Raw genomic sequence first — 19,632 nt, 5'->3', positions numbered from 1 at the left:
TTTGCGCAAGTGCAACCAAACAAGATCGCCAACATCAAACACAACATGCTTTCGACCCTTATCTCCAACAGTTTTAAACTTAGCATTCATGTGTTCTATATTTTCCTTAGTAGTAGCATGCAACTTCAAGATTAATTTAGCACGTTGTGAAGCATCCAAATTATTTTGCACCGAAGATGGTAAAGGCAATAAATCAATAGGTGCACGAGGAACAAAACCAGACACAATTCCAAAAGGGCACATCTTAGTGGTAGAATGCAGCGAACGATTATAAGCAAATTCAATATGAGGTAAACATTCTTCCCACAATCTTAAACTCTTCTTTAAAACAGCCCTCAACATAGTAGACAATGTTCTATTGACCACTTTGGTTTGTCCATCAGTTTGGAGATGACATGTAGTACTAAACAGCAATTTAGTCACCAACTTAGCCCATAAACATCTCCAGAAGTGACTAAGAAACTTGGTATCACGATCTAAAACAATAGTATTTGGCACGCCATGCAAACGAACAATTTCACGAAAGAACAAATCAACAACATGTGCAGCATCATCACTCTTGTGACAAGGAATAAAATGTGCCATCTTTGAAAATCTATCCACAACAACAAAAATTCTATCCCTCCCCTTCCATGTACGAGGCAAGCCTAAAACAAAGTCCATCGAAATATCCTCTGGATAATTTAAGCATGTAAAACGTTGTTGTACTTCTAATTCTCATGAAAGGTATGCATCAGGATTATATCTACCATCAAACATGGGTATATTCAATTTTAATTTCGCAACATGGTCATCATCACGTACCGGCGGCACATGCGGGCGTGCGTGGCGAATGTAGGGGCGTGGATGACCACGCGGCTGTTGTAGAACTTCCCCCTCGTCCTCTCGCTCGCCCTCGGACTCGTCATCCCCGTAAGACTCCTCATGTTGCTCCTCACGAGCAGCAGCAGCCGAGGTTTGACCTTGGTGAACGGGAACACGCTGTGCCCGCCCAGCGAATGCGTGGAGAGGGGGGGGGGATCCCGAGTTGCGGTTGGTTGTGGCAAGCGCGCCATCAACTCCCAGAATGTGGCATCGAGCTTGTTGGTGAAAGATGTTTCGAGGCCCTCAAGGTGTTCCATCGTATCATTAAAGCGTTTATCGATGTCCTGCATGTGATCGTCCAAAAGCTTGGTGAAGTTCGCCTGTACTTCGGTGCTAGTCCGTTTTGAAGTGTCCTCCCCATCTGTCATGATTAGTATTCAAAAAGCACAACAATATGGGTGTATATGCTTCGGCCAAGTGGTGGAGAACGCGTAATCTATCAAGCAAACCAAGATTCTTACCCGTTCTTACCCTGCAGCAGGTGGTGACTAGCATCCGTTGTGATTAAACCTCAGGAAGATTGAATAAAGCGATTGCCAGGCGGTGTCAACGCACGGTGTAGGAGTATGTGGAGCTCTGGGTGGCTGTATCCTAATATCTGTAGCAACAATTCAAAACAGTAATGCCACAAGTTGAATAATAGCTCAACGACGGTACCGTGCTGGCCCTAGGCTATACCGTGCTAGAGGCGCGAGCCTAGAACACCTGGGAATCACGCCGCGACACCAAAAGCAATAGGTACAGTGCTGGGAAATGGACAGATATATACGAAAACTCACTATGATGGAACGTGTCTCAAAACGAGAAGCAAGGTCTAAAACCTAGATAGCCTCGAAAAAATTTGTGGTCAAAAACTGAAACCGCAAAAAGCTGCTCTGGAAAGCGTGCAGACGTCTCAAAATTTCCGCTATGATGGCGGATAGCTAAAAACGATCCCAGAATTATAAAAACAGTTTATGCTAAAAAAAATTCGGAGAGGGTTCCAGACTATTTTTTTACTCCCCTCTTTTCCTTGCGCTGAAACTTTCCGGACTTATATCAACTTACAGATCGGATCGGAATCTCTTCGTATGGGAAGCCAACTCTAAAAAGGAAAACAAAATAAACCTGATTTGATACGGTATGTGAAATCGACAACGATACGGATATGGATATGGTGGCGGAAGATGGTAAGTGGAACCGAAATTGATACGGTTATGGATATGTGGTGGCGGAATTGGTGGTGACGGAAGATGGTAAGTGGAACCGAAATTGATACGTTTAAGGATATGTGGTGGCATGGAAGATCGGCGAGCGAGGCGAGGCGGTGTGACGGTGGCCTGACGGCTATGAACAGAACTCGAAACTTTAAAGGTCTAGACTCTAAAACCAGCACTCGACATGACGATGCAGCCTAAAATTCAACAATGCACGTACTGAAAGAAAAGATGCAAAGGCTCGAAATTGTTTGTAGGACAAGATCTAACCCTAATTTTTTTTTTGGCTTTTCCGTTGACTGTAGGAATAAATCAGATGCAACTAAGCTAGGAAAATAGTAAGATCTCACCGAAAAACCTGAAATCTGATACCACTTGATAGGGGTAAAGGTGCCCGATCTTTCGATGAGAAGATAGCTATCGATATTTGGGTGGATGTCGACATTGACGAACCGGCTACAAACGTGTGAGACGTTTCGCCTTAGCGATCGCTACACCAACTTCCGAGGTTATTGATCACGCCGGAGCTAGATCAACCTGATCACGAAGGATCAATCCCTGCATGCAACCGAAGAACAAGCAAGAATTATATATGCAATCAAGATATTGCGAATAAAGGTGAAGCTTTATTGATGGGATTCTGCAAGCGCGTAGTACAGAAGGTCGATTTGACACTTGTCTTAAACTAAACAAAATCCCAGTCTAAACGAAGACCTAACGGGGGTATATATGGAGGACTAGAGGGATATGCGGCCAGTCTTGGGAAAGAAGACCGAAACCCACTCTAGGTTGGTTTCCTTCGCCTATACGGACTCTAAAAGTTCAGCCCATGTATGTGGACGAAAATTACATGGGCCTAGTCCAAACTTAAAAGGTGACGCAGCACCATATAATTACGTGGACGAAAATATGAAGAAAAAAGCTCTATATTTCGCCCACGTCTTCATCTCTCATTATGGTGGCTTCAACGTTCTGAAATCTCCCGTTGCGGCGCCATCTTCAATCCTCACGCGCTTGCTGCTTTCATCTCCATGCGTGATCATGCTCCAATGCTTGTCCCTCTCATCCATGCTAGGTCCATCATTCCTAAGTGTGACAAACACATCTGATTTAGGCAGCATCATATTCTCATGTATGTGAAGAATCGTTCCAAGAAACGAAAGTTCCTGATAATTAAGTTGGCGTGCGCGAGCTCTTGTGATAGGTCCTTGTAATGTGACTGTAGGTGCTGCGGGTGTATCAACATGTGGGATGTCCTCGTCAACTTTCACGAGGCATTGTCGCTGCGATGCATGTCGTCCCAGAAGAACACTGGAGCTTTGACTTCACCACTACATGGCAAAAGTGTTGCACCAACAAACATAGGACACCGGTTGGGTGGTCAATATATACCATGCCATGACCATGATCTATTGTCACCTCCGCTGGTGCCACATGAGTCGCACTGCTACCGAATTTGGGACAGATGTCCTAGCATGGATGTCGACTACGTGAATAATTCACTAAACCACTTGTTCCTAGAGCCACGACCTGTTCCAAAATGATGCCTATAATGAGAGAAATTACACTAAAAGCATTATCATCGTCCTCTCTAAGAACATATTAAGCTCTGGGTTTTGCTCTGGAGCATGGCTAGAGGAGGAGGAGGAGACACAATGCACGGCTAGAACTGACCAAAGACCAGACTCAGTTTTCACCGAGAGCTTTCTGAATTCCTCCAACCAGATCTAACCGTCTAGACCACCCAACGCCACTGGCAACGCAGAGTAGGATCCACATAGCTAGAAACACGGCCCAAAAAATATGATGCGCGTTGAAGAAAAGTTGCTCATCGTTAAGCGCCGCCACAGTGCCGCAAGCACCATTCGCCATCACGGCCGTCGTGCAACCTACATGGTGTACTACCTCCAATGCATGCGCGCATATTTGGGGCTTAGAACCATGCGTCCCCACTGCTGCTCTGAGAACCGCCACTCGGTATGGCACCCAGGTATAGTCAGGGAGGACTAGCTCGGTCCATGGAGCATAGGGTGGGCCAAACAATCCCAATGGAGTCAGGCCACCACTTGGCGGGCGCCTCATCGACATGGAGTACAAGAAAAGGCCCCCGATATACTGGAGATACACTTGTAATCCGTATATGAGTCAATATTTTGTAAACCGACTTGAGGACTTGTAACCCTAACCTGACATACTATATACATCGGGGTAGGGAATCCCTCATCGTTAAGGTTCAACCAGGGACACAAACCTAGCGACATTGAGAGATTAGTTGTAAGAGCCCGGGATCGGAATTGTACAATTTAGCCTCAAATTGCTAACCTTGCATAATTCAAGCCTCACGTATTTAACCTACGATAAACACTTCAATACATACATGTATTAATGTGCTCACCGCAGGATTTTTCAACATGAATATCATTACCAAAACTCTACAGACGAGAGTGATTACAAAGCTCGTACAAGGAGCAGAATAACAAATATTATAAAGAGAGAACACATGTCCCAACATTACATCATTACATTAGCGGAAGTCGAATTGTGCCCGAGTACGGACAAGAATACAGCATGGCCTGAAGAGGCTGGAAGCTGGAAGAAAACCCGCCACAAGTCTCAGAACCCTGATCTGGATCTCCTGGCTAAACATCGAATCCAACGTCGTGCTCCACGAAGAAGCTAGCGGCTCACCTGCTCTACTGGAACCTCTGAAAAAAACAACGTTACAAAGCAACTGAGTACAAAGTACTCACAAGACATACGGGGAGATTTATGCTAGTATGCAACATGTTTCAAAGGAGGAAAAAATGGGGTTATGCAGCAGCAATATCTGGAGAGACACTCTAATAACAACGTCTAATGAGAGGATGGGAAGCGGCTACCAGGTGAGGTGATTAACCTATTTACTAAACACCAAAACAACACAATCCTCATATCACCCCCTCAACACCATGTGAGGAAGCAATCCAAAGGACACTCACACTTAAGCAGTTTAAGCATATCCATGATTAAGGCTAATTACTACTCAAGTTGTTGAGAATAAGTTGATTAAGTTCTCTATGATCAAGTAATGACCAACCAAGTCGTCCATAACCGCGGACACGGCTTTCCAAAAGATTTATCCCTGCAGGGTGTGCCAATTTACTCGTACACGTTCGTCCAACCCTTATTGCCACTCGAGTAGAAACACGCAAAAAGGTGTGTCGGCAGGATTGGGCGACACGACGTTTTCAAGCCCCACAACTAATCCAGGGAACCACCCAACTGAGTCTAATCCGAAACGAGAGCTCGGCCGAAGCGTCGTACGGACTCAAGAGTTGCGTGAACAGCTGGTAGTGGTTCAGTGTCCGCAGAATGACCACTCCAGACTAGTGCCGCAATTCTATATGAATGCAAAGTCACCAACAAGTCTCCAACACAACACCAGTGTATATGCGATATGCCAAATGGAACACCCGAACTATGTGGCCTCTGGAAGAGCTAAGAAACGAGTACTAAGCCGAGGGGAACCCATATATTCTTCTACGAGCGGTTAGCACGAAGTTTCTTGAGTTGGCGAAAACGAGAACTCAATCCTTAGGTCGGCGCCAATGGAACAAAACACCAATGCGTTAGAGCACGGCCTCTCATCGTTGCCTTGTTACAATTTAATATCATATCACAGTTTAATAATTGCAAATAAATACAGAAAGTAGCATATGGATGTAGCAATTGTGGAACCCCAGAATAAAGACACTAGACTCGCAACTAAGCATGACTTCTAATGACCAAGAACTAGGCAACAAGCAAACATGTGACATGGTAATAGGACAAGTAACAAGACAAAGGCATTTGAGTAGAGCTGACTAAAAAGCTATGCAATCCTAAAGGCATCGTGACAGGACTGAAAACGTAACTTAGTGCAAGAATGAGAGAGAGGCATTGGGTATAAACAACATGGTCAAGGAATGGTTGCTTGTCTGGAGTGCTCAATTGTCCGAAATTGAGCAAGAATCCTGGAAGAAGAACACAAGCATAGTCGTCGTCGTCGTCGGAATCGAAGACTAGCGAGGAAGAAGCAAATACACCACATAAAAAGAAAGTATAAGCATACAAGATGCACAAGTTAATTGATATGCACAATCAAAGAATGATGCGTGACATGGGGATGATGCATGTCATATTGAGGAATCCGAAAGTAAATCCGATATACGATCACCAAGTTAAATGGAGTCCGAATACTCTACACATAGCATCTATACAACTTCATATGCAAGGAATAGAGTTTAATTGATTAACTACACACAACAATGTGATAGTTGTATCAGCATGCATGGCAATGACATGAATAGGTGCGATGCATGTTTTAAAACAAAAACAACACAAGGATCCGACTAGGTCAGGGCTGCACACACTAGTGGAAACAAGGCACCTGTATCTATCGATATTATCGGTACAATCACGGGCATCTCGTACAACACATGCATTTCATATATTCGCAACCTACGAGTCTTCGCTCGTTATACCTTGGACTCGTTGCGGCATCGCGTGGTAGACGAAGTAGTGGAAGTAGTCGTACGGGCGAGGTAGTCATACACGTGATCGACGGGCGAGGTAGTCATACACGTGATCGACGTAGTCCAAATAGTTGTTCACGTAGGCGACGTAGTCGTTCATGGAAAGGTAGTCGTTCAATTCATCGCGGTCGTAGTCGTTCATGGCTCCGTCTTCGTGGTTCGTCGGTCTTCGCGGCACCCATCAAGGTTTTGGGCAGCAGCACGGCGAAACACACGCGGAGCGGCGGCAACAGCACCAGCACCACATCAACAACACGAAGCCAAGTACAGCAGCAGAGGCGCTGGCCAGCAGGGCCCACACGTCAGGTCTTAAGCAATTTCAGAAAAACAGAAAAAGACTAAAGAGGCACGGGCCTGCTTCCTGGGCTTGGAGATGGGCCTCGGCCTGGTCTTGGGCAAGCTGAGGAGGCGGTCGGGCCTGGGCGGCGCGGCTAGGGGCAGCAGGCGGCGAGCAGCAAGCGGAGGAGGCGAGGGCGGCCGCGGGAGCCGGGCGGCGCGGGGAGGCGCTCGTGAGGCTCGCGGCGAGGTGGTCGTGGGCGGCGTAGCAGGGCGCTACCGGCGGCGAGCTCGGCGAGGTGGAGGCGCGGCGCGCAGCAGGGAGAGAGGAGGGGCGCGCGGCGCAGAGGAGCAAGAGGAGGCGGAGCGGGCGACGCGCGCGACGGCGCGGTGGAGGGCGGAGCAGAGGGAGGCGCGGACGAGGTGGAGGCGCGGGCAGGCGGACGCGGGAGGAGGCGGCTCCGGCGCAGAGGGAGAAGGGCGCGCGGGCGAGCGCGGGGCAGAGAGGCGGAGCAGGGGAGGCGAGCGCGCGGGGAGGCAGCAAGCGCGCGAGGCCGGGGGGAGGAAGAGCGGCGCGGCGAGGGAGATAGGGAGAGAGAGCCGGGTAAGAGAGAGAGCTGCGAGGAGAGAAGGAAGCAGGAGGGGAGCTCGGCCATGGGAGATGTAGCAGTGGGGAGATCGAGAGGAGGAAGACGCTGGCGGCAGGGAGGAGCTCGCGGGAAGAAGAGAAGGGGAGAAGAAGCTGCTTGCGGCGGCGGCTTGGAGGAAGAGAGGAAGAAAAGAAAGGGAAAAGGGGATTAGGGGAAAAACTAGGGTTTTGGATTAATGGGTTTTTGGGCCAACCAAAAGACTCAAACAAAATACAGGTTTTGCAAATTTAGTTTTTCGCAAAAGCTAGGTTTAATTAAACCCGAATTAATTTGTCAAACCAAAATAGGATTTCTAAATTTTTTTTTTTGGGATTTCGCGAACACAACAAAAGACAAGCACATTAAAGACAGCTTTGTGCAAATGAATATGGTTTTCATGTGACATGATGCTAATGACATGGCAAATTAAAGATGATAACATGATGACAACAAATAAATTACAAGCAAGTCCAAAAGAGTTTAAAAAAAAAAGAGTTGGTCTCGGACTGTTACATTAGCTCTCTCTTGTACATTCGAGATATTGACAATACAATCACTAAACATAGGAGTAAGGTAATATCTCTTTTCAGAGGGCTTGCACTTGTATAAATTTGTATCTTGTGCGTAACCACCTTGCATCCACTTCCGTGCACCACCCAAGAACAAATTTGCCGGATATAAACACCGACAGCTACTGGCCCCATGAGGATCTCCAGGACATCGAAGAAGGAGCCATGCACACAGCCCAGGATCTACCAGTGCGCCGCCCTGGGAACCTATATACTATGATGCCAGAGAAGGATCCATCAGCTCCGCCACCATCAGTAGTGAGGTAGTTTAGAGAGAGTTGCATCATCATATATATCCTTGTATTACAAATATATCACCTCTGAGTTGAATCTTTTACTCAAAGCAAAAAGTAAGATGAGTGTTCTTTGACTTCTCCATGGTACAGGACGGCCCCGGTGATCCGTAGATTCAACACCCCACAGAATCAAACACTTGTTTTATCGGACTAGCTAGGGCTCAGTCGACTGAGAAATCATGTTTCTCAGTCGCCGGCCAACATCCCCGTCAGTATGTGTGTGTACATGCATGTGTAAGCATTTGCCCTTATATTAATAAATCGAGTCACCGCTTATATGCTTCTCATGTATATTGCTACAAATTTTAAAACGATGCTAGAAACTTGAAATTTGAAAAATGACCATTCGTGACGGAAACACACTTACACATCACAGCCAAACTCCATGAACAAAAGGAAAAAATGCAACAAAAAAAATAACAATCAAATTTTAAAATTGCAGGTAAAATTTTTTGTGCGATTCTAAAAATTGCAGGTGAAACTTTATGCACGATTCTAAAAATTGTAGATGAAAGGTTATGCGCGATTCTCAAAATAATTGGTGAAACTTTATGCGCGATTTAAAAAATTACAGGTGAAAGTTATGCGCGATTCTAAAAATTGCAGATGAAACATTTAAAATTGCGGGTGAATTTTTTTTAATTACACTGATTTTTTTTTAAATATGCAACTAGTCCAAAAGAAAACTGGGATACAAAAAATAAAATAAGTGTACATATTATCTTATACTACTATTTTATGTTAGTGTAAAAAAAGGTAAGAGAAAAAAATTAAAAGCAAAAATTAAACGATTCATATATGAAGTAAGAAAAGGTAAGAGAAAAAAATTAAAAGCAAAAATGAAACGATTTATAAATTAAAAAACCAAAAATACAGAAAAAAGAAACAAAAAGCAACAGAAAAACAGGCAGGGTTGAGAGTCAAACGTGCGACAACACACCACCAGACGAACTACCTTTCGCTGATTTCACTTCGGTTATTTGCTTACTTACCTATTTTCTTTTCCGCTGTGGACTGAGAAATTTGTTTTATCAGGTGACTGATCCCTAGGAAATCTTGTTTTAGTTATTAAAAGAATAGCAAAAGCGGCAATTTGTGGTGAAGGCGATGGTCCCTAGTTCACCGGTCCAGCTGAAATCCTTTCTTAGACAAGTCCACATGCACGATGGGAGCAACCGCGGTGTCGGTACGTACTATAGCGTATCAGGGCACGCATGACGGAATAGGACGACACGGCTTTGGCCATTTTGGCCCCGAAGTCCAAACGAGTAGCTTCTTCGTTATGCCTGCTGGCCATCTAGGTACTGCTTGTACCATCATTTTGGTTATTCACCCGCACAGATTGTTCGATGCATTTTCTTTTCCTCAGGCAGTTCACACATGACTAGCAATGTGTACTCCAAAAACTTCATGCTCACCAAAAAACTGAAAACGCGTTGCTTGTTTGTTCAAAAAGGCAAAAACATTATGACAAGCAAGAGTAGTAGGTGCAACAGAACGAAAAAAGAAAGAAACAAGGTGCATCTGACAAATGACACAATGCTGCCAGGTATTCTCATCACGCCTGGAATCGATCTCATGACAAATTGGGACTACGATGACAGAAATACTGCTGGAATCAGACGGCAGTAAATATAAATTTATAAATTACCCTGATCGTGCTGTCAGGTGGTCAAGCAACAGTACATAACAACATCACAGTGGTGTATGTACATTCGATGAACATCAACTATAGGGAAGTATCCATAAGTATGATCCGCTTACATAGCAACAGGATGGAAGAAATGCTCATCTATCACCTGACAATACACATCAATGTGCCTGTACCTATGACAAGTGTTGTTTCCATTGATCAACCAAGAGTATACACTCAAATGCTACATTGCTCGTGTGGCGCAATCCTTCTGCATGTATTCTCCAGCAGCAAGGGGCTAGAACAAGACTGCCATCTGAACAAGGTTGGTGATAGATATAACAATATAGCGGATGATGAACCCAATTTCCCAGTGTGAGAGAAATTGGCATCAACACAATAACCCAGTCATGGACCAAAACTGTATCTATTCTACTCTTCCTCCTCCACATCAGGTGGTAATGTTGGGCTTTTTGAGCACAAAGTTGTGTTGTGCAGCTCCTTTATTTTCCCAACGGGGTTACAGGAACCTGGAATGAATAAGGGCTACTTTAAACATGTGTTGGAATTTTCACAAAGCTATTATCAATAACAGTTAATCTTGTATTGCATAATAAGAATTTCATCTATATCCATAGTCTTGAGATATGAAATGCAACAGCACTGGATCTAAATAGCGAATGGTGTTAATTATAGATACTGATAGGAGACAGTGACATAATCAGCAGTATGATCATTCTCCACTTAAGACTTCTATCACAAATACTCCGAGAAGAGTATTTACAGAGGATGTACCTGAACATGTCTTGCTATCCCATACAGCAATGGAGGTGGGAGTGCATGTAGAATCACACATTGCACGGTTATCCTCATGCTTTACATTCATGGCAAGCATCCATGAGCCAATGGTAACATCTTCATAATCAAACATCCTTAAACTGGGGAAGTGTATAAAGAAAAAAGTAACTACATAAACATGCAAAACATAAACAGCAAAGGAAAAGGATAATGACAGAAAAAATATGTATTAAACTAATATTCCCTGGTACTATGTATTCTCATAAATGTTTATTGTATTTTAGTTCTTATAAGTTTGTGTCAAGGTAAACGAGGAATGGGAGTAGGAGTGAAATTTCCATTCGTATCAAGTTAGTATGGTGTGCATATTTTCAAATTTTTGCAACTCTTTCAGCATAAATATATGATTCATTGATAGCAATCACTTTATCTTAATTCTGATGGTAGAATGTGGTTTTTTGGAGACTCGGAATGTAGGGCTAGCGGCTTTTGTGACGACCGTGAGTGGATTGTTTACTTTTTCAACATGTAGTCATTTTGCATGCCCTTTTTAGCAGCATGCCAGCACCTGCCTGAGATGCTGGATGTCTCATTGTAAAAACCATGCTTGCAACTCTCGTGCTGTCATGGTTTTTCGCCTCTGTGTGTCCATTGTTTTTCCTTGAAAGGTTTTCCACCTTAAATCTGTCTTCGTCTGGTCATGATTTTTGTCAGATTTGCGGTGTGCTTATAACAGAACAAACTTGCATAATTAGGCTTGAACCCTAAAATACTTCCTTGCAAATGAAAATAGCGATTTATTTATTAGTAATAATTAATAATGCAACGTTCCAAATGCCGATGGTCATCAGAACATTAACAGAGGATTAATAGCTCATGCTTATGCATGGTCTTAAAAGGGTCAGGTCTATGTCTTTTATCCATGGGTAGGATATGCTTGATCAACTCTTAATGTAGAAAGCTAGATGACAAGGCTAGCATAAGCTGTGCCTTTGTATGCACTAAGACCTTTTTCAGCACAATATATGTGCAGTCCACTAGCAAAAGTAACAAAACAAATTACAAAAATTGTGCATTTGTAATGACAGATATCAGATATGTGCATGTGTTGGTAGGTTCCTCCACCTCTACCTTAGAGGCTCAGGTGATCTTTAATGGTGGATATGTGCATGTGAGGATCTTCTGTGTAGGATGGGGTAATCTGAGCACATATGTATGCATGCTGCATACGGTATTATTATCTACAGTTTGCTTACAAAATGGTAAGAAAATTCCAATTTGGAACAATTATTTTTTGCATAACGAATACGTTGAAAAATATTATATTAGCAATAACTGATTATTTTTGTGCATGATGGATTTCATAGGTTGCTTTAGCATGTTTTACTGAGGCACATTTTGAGTTCCCATTGCAAAGAGTGGGCAACCTACTCATAGTATCTGTAGAGTTTAGGATTATGGCATTGTTTATTTTAGATCTGCATTGCACTGGAACTTAGCTAGAAACTCATATAACTCACCACCAAAACAGATTTGTAAACTGATGTGTAGCTTGCATCACTTTAAATGTAATGTACCAAGGAGTTTATGTGATGTTTCTTGAATGTATGCAATGCTTGCATTTCTTATGTTTTTGTGACGATGAAAGGTCAAACAGGAAAGGTAACTAAATTCTGCTCCCTCCGTCCCATATTAAATGACTCAAATTTGCCCAAATATGGATGTATCTATGCTTAAAAAGCGTTTAGCTACATGTAATAGAAAGTCACTTAATATGAGACGGAGGGAGTATACATCTTTCACTCTTCGGTACAAGCGCCAAAAAGATAAATGACCAACCTATCATTCTTTGCAGTAGCTAGACCTCCCACCACTTCTGAAGATAGAGCATACAGTGAACCAGATGCATGCATGAAGTACTCATTGCCTAATAATCCCCATGAACTTTCATACCTGTCGGGAAACAAGAACACCATCACTGACCAAGATTTTGAGACATACATGGCTGAGATAGCAATATAAGTGCCATTGACACCGGTACGACTTGAAAATGGGAAATTTAATCTTTACTTTCAAAAGGTGGCATATATGTAAATATAATTTTGGAAGTTAGAACCAATCTTCGTCTCAACTGACCATTTCATATTTGGATCACTGACAACTGGTCCTTTCTTCATGCAACCAATGTAAGTCCGGTGATGAGGTCTGTCCTTCGCAAGGAGAGCAGCAAGTCTATCTGGCACAAGACGGTGACAGAATAATATATAACAGATCTAAGTATATAAGCAACAGTTTTTGCACATTGTAAATCACACAGTTTACCTGGGCGCAGATAGATAGCATCATCAGCTTTGATGTAGAATTCTGCATCGAACATGTCATAAGCTGCTTTGAAATATGCTAGCCTATCACATGAGGAACAAAAGTGGTAGATCAGATTAATCAGATGCATGTTCACATGTAGAAATACAAGGGCACAGAGTGCACACAGCTTACATCTTTTGTGGGGACTTCGTACCCTCTTCAACATCAATGAACAAAAAGTCATGATACAGATCTACCTCTTTCTGAAGATCTGCCATTTTTTCTTTGTCATTTGTCCTTCCAATGACAAACCTAAAAGATAAACCAAATCGATGTTCCACACTGCAGGATAGATGGGAGGCCAGTGAGCATAGAAAAGATACAAAATGTTCTTTTACTACTGAAGCGTGAAAAATAAGGGGGGGGAGGGGACATGCCCTCTCCAACCGTTTAGCCAATGAACAGTCTTAACTAGAGATGACCCTTTTCAACTATAACTGCGAAAAATATTTACAGTGTGCTCAAAGTAATGCAGCTAAAAATTGTACATGAAGATACCATATCTGATAAGCTAGAAACAAAATGAGTAAATTGAAGTTACAGAAGAAACATACTGAGCCCTAATCACAACAAGTTATGGTTGGAATTCAGTTTGTTCAATCAATAGTTTAAATCTCTATCTAGTAATGCATGCCAATGCACATACCAGTTATATAAAGTATAGTTCCATGACAAGGAAGTTAATCGCCTCACTTAATGGAAGTTCTTTCTGAAACCTATAAGTTAGTTATCATGAAAGTGTTAACCGTCAACACTACCCACAAGGCAGACGGAAATGAAGAAAGATAACAAAGAATAAGTCCATGTGGCCACCTATCCGTGCTTGTCAACACAATCCTACGTCTAAAGCAATTAAAATGTCGCATTGCCTTTTCTTTTTTAATGTTTACATTCCTAGGTCAGAGAGCAATCATGTGCATTCTTAGCACTTCATAGGAGAAAATACTTAGTAGAAACTAGGTCTCCTCCGCCTTTTGAATATTGTTGTATTGAAACATGAGCATTTGACGTGTTTTCCAAAGTAAAAACGCTGGTTATGGATAACTGGGTTGATTATGAATACTTGGCCAAATAATTGGTGCACCAGTTTTTTCTCTTTCAAGAGCGCATAATCGTCGGCGTTGCAGGTTGGTGACTACATTTTAATTGAATAATTGATTTGAGTCATGATGTACAACGGTTATGAATTTCAGGGAAAATTTAGTATGCCAAAGATTAGATGTGAGGCATAAATTCAAAATTCCTGATATAATTTACAAACATACTTTTCTATGTGAATTAAATGATGGAAATGTAAATTGCTAAGACCAATCCCAACCTTTTCTTTTTCGAAAAGGAGGGAAACTATTAAACCAGACAAACTGAAGATTACAAGAAACCAGTCCCAGCGATTACATCAAGCTACTGGTTATTAAATACATCCATATAACATATATACATCCGTTCCCAAGATTACTGAGTGCAGGCATCTTTAGCAACCCAGACAGATTCCGCATTAGTCTAGACTGCATAGAACAATGCGGGTAATAGCACCTATAAGCATCGGCTTAATAGATCCTCATGGCAGCATAAGCTACAGGTACTACAAGAAGCATCTATTTGGAGCTTATTTAGAGTAGCAGCAAACTAGAGCAAGCAAGCATCTGACCAGATCCATGTAGTATGAATGGAGAAACATATGGAACCTTACGATGCCTTCAGGGTTGGGCGGGAACCAGGTGGCGCGGAGCGCGGCGCGCAGGGCGGCAGATCCAAGCTCCGTATGAACTCCGACGACGGCGAGCACCTTCTCCCTGTCGCCGGTGGAGTAGTTCTGAGAGGAGGCAAGGAAAGAGCGGAGGGAATCCTCCGCACGGCCGCAGCGGAAGACCACGGAGGTGGGGGGCGGCTGGAGTGGCGCAGGGCGACGGATAACGGAGACGGCGAAGGCGAGGGAGGCCACGGCGAGGAGGAGGCACACGACGGCGAAGAGGAAGAGGAAGCGGTGAGCAGAAGCGGGGGAGGCAGGAGAGGTGGGGAAGCTGGAGGGGGCGTAGGGGCGGCGCGGCTTGGCCTCGTCGTCGGAGCGGTGGTAGGGTAGAACGTCCTCGTCGTGGTGGTGCCGGTGCTTGGGATGGTGGAGCGGCATTGGGAGGTTCTAGAAGGTTCTGGAAGGGGCGATTAGATAGAGAGGTGGGACTGGAAGAGGGGAAGCCAGACTTTTGGGAGGTTGAGTTGGTTTGATCTGATCTGTCTGTATTAAGACCAGTGAAGTGTTTACTTTGCTTAACACACACTCCAGTCTCCAGTACTTTGCTCCTACCGCTAGGCAGTAGTACAACAAGGAAAACTAAGGTCAGAAATATTGTTGCAAAAGCAGGCAAGCAGCAAAATGGAGCAAAATACTGAAAATCATGAGGTTGATTAAGTACACTTCAGTAATTTGCAAATATTCTGAAAAGAGAAATTGATTATTTACTATGGAATTTAGTAAATTTCACTATTTCAGGAATATTTATTTTTTGGATTTGCCAAAAAATACAGTTTTTTTTCCAAAATTTTGAATGTTAAGATTATTTTAAATAGTTTATTTTTTAGAGTAAAGTTCCTGCAGTATATATGTTTCATTAGCTTGTAAAGTACCATATTTCCTATAATTTCGTTTGGTGATAGATGTGAGAATACAACTGCTTCCTCCATTTATTTTCTATAAGATGTTTAAACTTTGTCTTAAGTCAAACTTTGTCTTTATTGAAAAAGTTATCAGCATCTACAACTCTAAGTTAGTTTTATTAAAACGACCATGATGTATATCTAGTATACGTATTATATCTGGTATTGTATATATTAGTGTATTTTTCTATAAATTTTGTCAAAATTTAAAAGGTTTGACTTAAAGTTAAAAGCATCATCTAAAAAAGAACCGACGGAGTGAGTATCTTTCCTGTAAACACATTTTTGTCTAGTTTCGAAGTTTAGAAGTAAAATCTAGCAAATGTTGAGGAGTGAAAAGATAATGTGTAACTGTGTTTTTTCTCATAATTGACAACTTATATTCTTTTGACACATGATTTCCCGGCAGCGCTGTACATCGCAAGTTTGGACCGGCACCCTATCCTCCTGCCATCCTCTGTTGATGTCTACTCCTTTTGTGTTTTTCTGCTTTAGTATAGACTTTGTTGGGCCTATGATTACCAAGATGCAAATAGATGTGCAGTAACCAAATGTTACTTTTCATTACCCAGTGCTGATACATTTTTAGGCATATGGTTCAAACTGTCATACATCAGCATAGTGCAGAAACTCCAAGTTGATTCTTTCTGGCTGCCAAAATATTCTCCGTAGCTTCCCCATACTTGGAAGTCTCAGCAAAGGTTGTTCACCTCCTTACTCCACAGATTCTTCGTGCTTGAAATCTCCATCAAGTCCTCATGCGTTTCCTTTCTCAGCTAAGATCCTATAACTGAAAGCCCTGTTCGGTAATATTCAGACACCTAACTGAAAATTAAGGTTGACATTCACGTTCGCATACCCTTTTCTCCTTTTTTGTTTGCGAAAATGCATACCCTTTTCTCCCAGCAGAATTGTCATTGGCAAAGATGAGGTGTAGAATGATTCATCGGTTCCACAAGCCTGTGGGTTGTATATCTACCGGTGTAAAAGGTTACCTTGTAAGATTATTGGGTCTGAAGAGTGCAGCACCGAAGAAATGCATGCATTTTCAGAGGATTTGTTTTCACATTGAGTGATCTTAGGTGTCCTTAATTTTGGTACTCCATCGCCAAGAGCCAATACGGGTTCGTTGGGAGCACTCCAGCGCCAATAGAATCTATGTTTCAAGCACATTTATCTCAATTCCAATGCCAATAGAATCTTCAATTGCTACACCCCAAATAACAATGCCAGCTTAGTTAATCAACCAGAAGCAACCTGAGAAGAGAAAATCCAAAGATTTCCAACCCAACTTGGCACCTATAAATAGTCTTCCTGATGGAACGCTTGATCCATCAATCCCTGCATCTAACAGCACATACTAAGAAGAATGGCCTCCAATGTGCTCATTTTCCCTGCATCCATTCTAGTGGTATTGTTCTTCTGCTGTGTTCTTGCCAAGGGAGACATGAAAGTGGTCTCTCTAACAAATGGAGCTGATCATAGAGGCAGGTCTCTGAAGTCAAACAGTGTCTTCGACGTGCTCAGATATGGGGCTCTTGGGGATGGACACCATGACGATACAAAGGTACGTGTTATGCAACAACATCTCAAAATATAGAGCACAATTGTATTTTACTAGAAATTGAAATGGATATGGAATGCTGACCACAGTGTTTGCACATCCCCTTATTGTAGGGATTGGCAAAGGCGTGGGCTGCAGCTTGTTCCTCTTCTCATCCTAGCATTGTGCTCCTTCCGAAGGGCAAGAAATACCTCACAAAGCACGTAACCTTTTCTGGACCATGCAAATCCAATATCAATTTCATGGTGAGAAGATGGATAACAAGGACATGCATCTTTTTTAATAACTTTTTTTTTTAAATAAAGATCTCATGTGATGTGCCGCCAAATTCCAGATAGAGGGTACCTTGGTCGCTCCTCCAAAGAGATCATACTGGATCGAGGCAACCATTAGGCACTGGATTTTGTTCAAAGCTGTGAGAGGTCTTACTGTCACTGGTGTTGGGACCATTGATGGAAATGGCAAGTTATGGTGGCAGAACTCCTGCAAAGTAAACTCAAAACTCGTAAGTATTTTTACTTCTAATTTTTGCATAATTAATGTATCTCTAAGCACTGTAAAAATGTAATCTTTCATTTTGAAGTTTCAACTTTAAGGTTAACTATTACAGCTTCCATTAGTACATCCTATGTCTAAAAAACACATATATTTTTATCTGGACGCGTTCTAATATGAAATTTTCTTTTCTTCTTATTTTCAGCCCTGCAGACAATCCCCGACAGTGAGTGGACTTTCCAATCTTCATATTCAATGGAGTAGCATTGTTTTCTTCGTAACAAGCTGACTATTTTTCTTTCGAATTTACAGGCTTTGACGTTCTACTCTTGTACAAATCTGAAAGTAAATAATTTAAAACTATTGAATAGCCAGCAAATCCACATGTCAGTGGAGCGCTGCACTGATGTAAGGATATTCCGACTGTCAATCACAGCACCCAGCAGTAGCCCCAACACTGATGGCATCCATATCGCCCACAGTAAGGGTGTGAAAGTCAGAAACTGCATGATCAGGACTGGGGATGACTGCTTGTCAATCGAGGATGGAACTAAGAACCTACATGTTAAGAACATAGTTTGTGGACCAGGGCATGGTATCAGCATTGGGAGCTTAGGTGACCAGAACTCTGAAGCTCAAGTTGCAAATATCACCATCGACGGGGTGCGACTACATGGCACGACAAATGGAGCTCGTATCAAGACATGGCAGGGAGGGCGGGGTTATGCAAAGAATATTGTGTTCCAGAACATGATCATGGATAACGTATGGAACCCAATCATTATCGACCAGAACTACTGCGACTCGGCTACGCCATGTAAGAAACAGGTAAAAAAGACTCTATGGCCAGGTTGATTTTATTAGTTTTATCCATTCATTGATGTGCATAGATATGACTTAGTGTAATTTGCACAGAAATCTGCAGTGGAGGTGAGCAATGTGTTGTTTAAGAACATCAGGGGTACAAGTGCCTCAAGAGAGGCTATCAAACTGAGTTGCAGTAGAGCTGCACCTTGCCACGGCATAGCCTTGCACAACGTCAAGCTTACTCTAAAACGAGGCGGTGGTAATGCAAAGAGTACCTGCCAGAACGCAAAGTGGAAGAAACTGGGAACAGTTATGCCACAGCCATCATGCAATCTCAACGATTGAGACAAATCTGAATAGGATATGTAATGGGTTCGCTGAGTGCATGTATAGGATATGTATAGATCACAAAAAGATGTATAGACAGTACAGAGGTGAAAAGAGAGAAATGCCTAGTTGAATAGAGTTGGAGATGTGCAGAAAAGAAAGGGGTACAACTTCTGACACGCTTCTTTAAATTGTCCAAGTTAACTCATGTAATGGATCCTTGACTGCGATCAATCCCAACTCTATTTCTTTAGTTTCTCCTTCCTCCACCTCCTATGTACTCTCTTGCCTCCTCGGCCCCAATCTTTGTGATGAATATTTATGCTCCTACTGCTCACAACCTCAAAGATAACTTTCTCTCTGAACTTTCCTCTCTTTCTCCTGCCAACGCCTTCCCTTGGCTCATCATTGCATTGATGATTTAAATCTTATGTGAAAGCCTAATTTTTTATTCTAAATGAATTAAGTGCTTTTCTAGTCATTAAAAATAAGGAATTTAGAAATAAATAGAAAAAGATCTAGAAGAGCAAATATTATGAATTTCTGTAAACTAAAATTCATAGAAAAATTTGTGTAAAATAAAATTCCAGTGGGAATGATTCAATTTAG

At 42.5% G+C, this 19,632-nt stretch overlaps 2 protein-coding genes and 1 long non-coding RNA gene across 3 annotated transcripts; 1 reads left to right on the top strand and 2 right to left on the bottom strand.

Annotated features, from left to right (window-relative positions):
- Nucleotides 1-9,986: 9,986 nt before the first annotated feature.
- Nucleotides 9,987-15,418, bottom strand: LOC100826658 (probable beta-1,3-galactosyltransferase 12). Its single transcript, XM_003568717.4, has 7 exons — nucleotides 14,864-15,418; nucleotides 13,311-13,460; nucleotides 13,137-13,219; nucleotides 12,951-13,050; nucleotides 12,654-12,767; nucleotides 10,812-10,954; nucleotides 9,987-10,546 (listed from the first exon to the last, which is right to left on the bottom strand). The coding sequence occupies exons 1-7, from the start codon at nucleotides 15,304-15,306 to the stop codon at nucleotides 10,449-10,451; spliced, it is 1,131 nt and encodes a 376-aa protein (XP_003568765.1). The 5' UTR covers nucleotides 15,307-15,418; the 3' UTR covers nucleotides 9,987-10,448.
- A 1,590-nt stretch (nucleotides 15,419-17,008) lies between these two features.
- LOC112270780 lies at nucleotides 17,009-18,985 on the bottom strand. The gene is made up of 4 exons (XR_002963112.1): nucleotides 18,902-18,985; nucleotides 17,740-17,877; nucleotides 17,479-17,607; nucleotides 17,009-17,367 (listed from the first exon to the last, which is right to left on the bottom strand). It is a non-coding gene; the product is annotated as an uncharacterized LOC112270780 (long non-coding RNA).
- Nucleotides 17,227-19,202, top strand: LOC100839995 (polygalacturonase). Its single transcript, XM_003566398.3, has 6 exons — nucleotides 17,227-17,397; nucleotides 17,508-17,639; nucleotides 17,729-17,899; nucleotides 18,095-18,115; nucleotides 18,202-18,717; nucleotides 18,805-19,202. The coding sequence occupies exons 1-6, from the start codon at nucleotides 17,278-17,280 to the stop codon at nucleotides 19,039-19,041; spliced, it is 1,197 nt and encodes a 398-aa protein (XP_003566446.2). The 5' UTR covers nucleotides 17,227-17,277; the 3' UTR covers nucleotides 19,042-19,202.
- Nucleotides 19,203-19,632: the final 430 nt, after the last annotated feature.

This window comes from Brachypodium distachyon, chromosome 2, assembly GCF_000005505.3.
Source record: "Brachypodium distachyon strain Bd21 chromosome 2, Brachypodium_distachyon_v3.0, whole genome shotgun sequence".
Lineage (NCBI taxonomy): Eukaryota > Viridiplantae > Streptophyta > Magnoliopsida > Poales > Poaceae > Brachypodium > Brachypodium distachyon.
This window is presented reverse-complemented; position numbering and strand designations above follow the sequence as displayed.

Coding starts and splice junctions, on each gene's coding strand:
- LOC100826658 (XM_003568717.4), bottom strand. CDS start 15,306: ATGCCGCTCCACCATCCCAAGCACCGGCACCACCACGACGAGGACGTT. Junction 13,220..13,310: donor ACGAAGTCCCCACAAAAGAT/GTAAGCTGTGTG, acceptor CTCATGTGATAG/GCTAGCATATTTCAAAGCAG. Junction 12,768..12,950: donor AGTGATCCAAATATGAAATG/GTCAGTTGAGAC, acceptor GTTTCCCGACAG/GTATGAAAGTTCATGGGGAT.
- LOC100839995 (XM_003566398.3), top strand. CDS start 17,278: ATGAAAGTGGTCTCTCTAACAAATGGAGCTGATCATAGAGGCAGGTCT. Junction 17,398..17,507: donor GACACCATGACGATACAAAG/GTACGTGTTATG, acceptor CCCTTATTGTAG/GGATTGGCAAAGGCGTGGGC. Junction 17,640..17,728: donor AATCCAATATCAATTTCATG/GTGAGAAGATGG, acceptor GCCAAATTCCAG/ATAGAGGGTACCTTGGTCGC.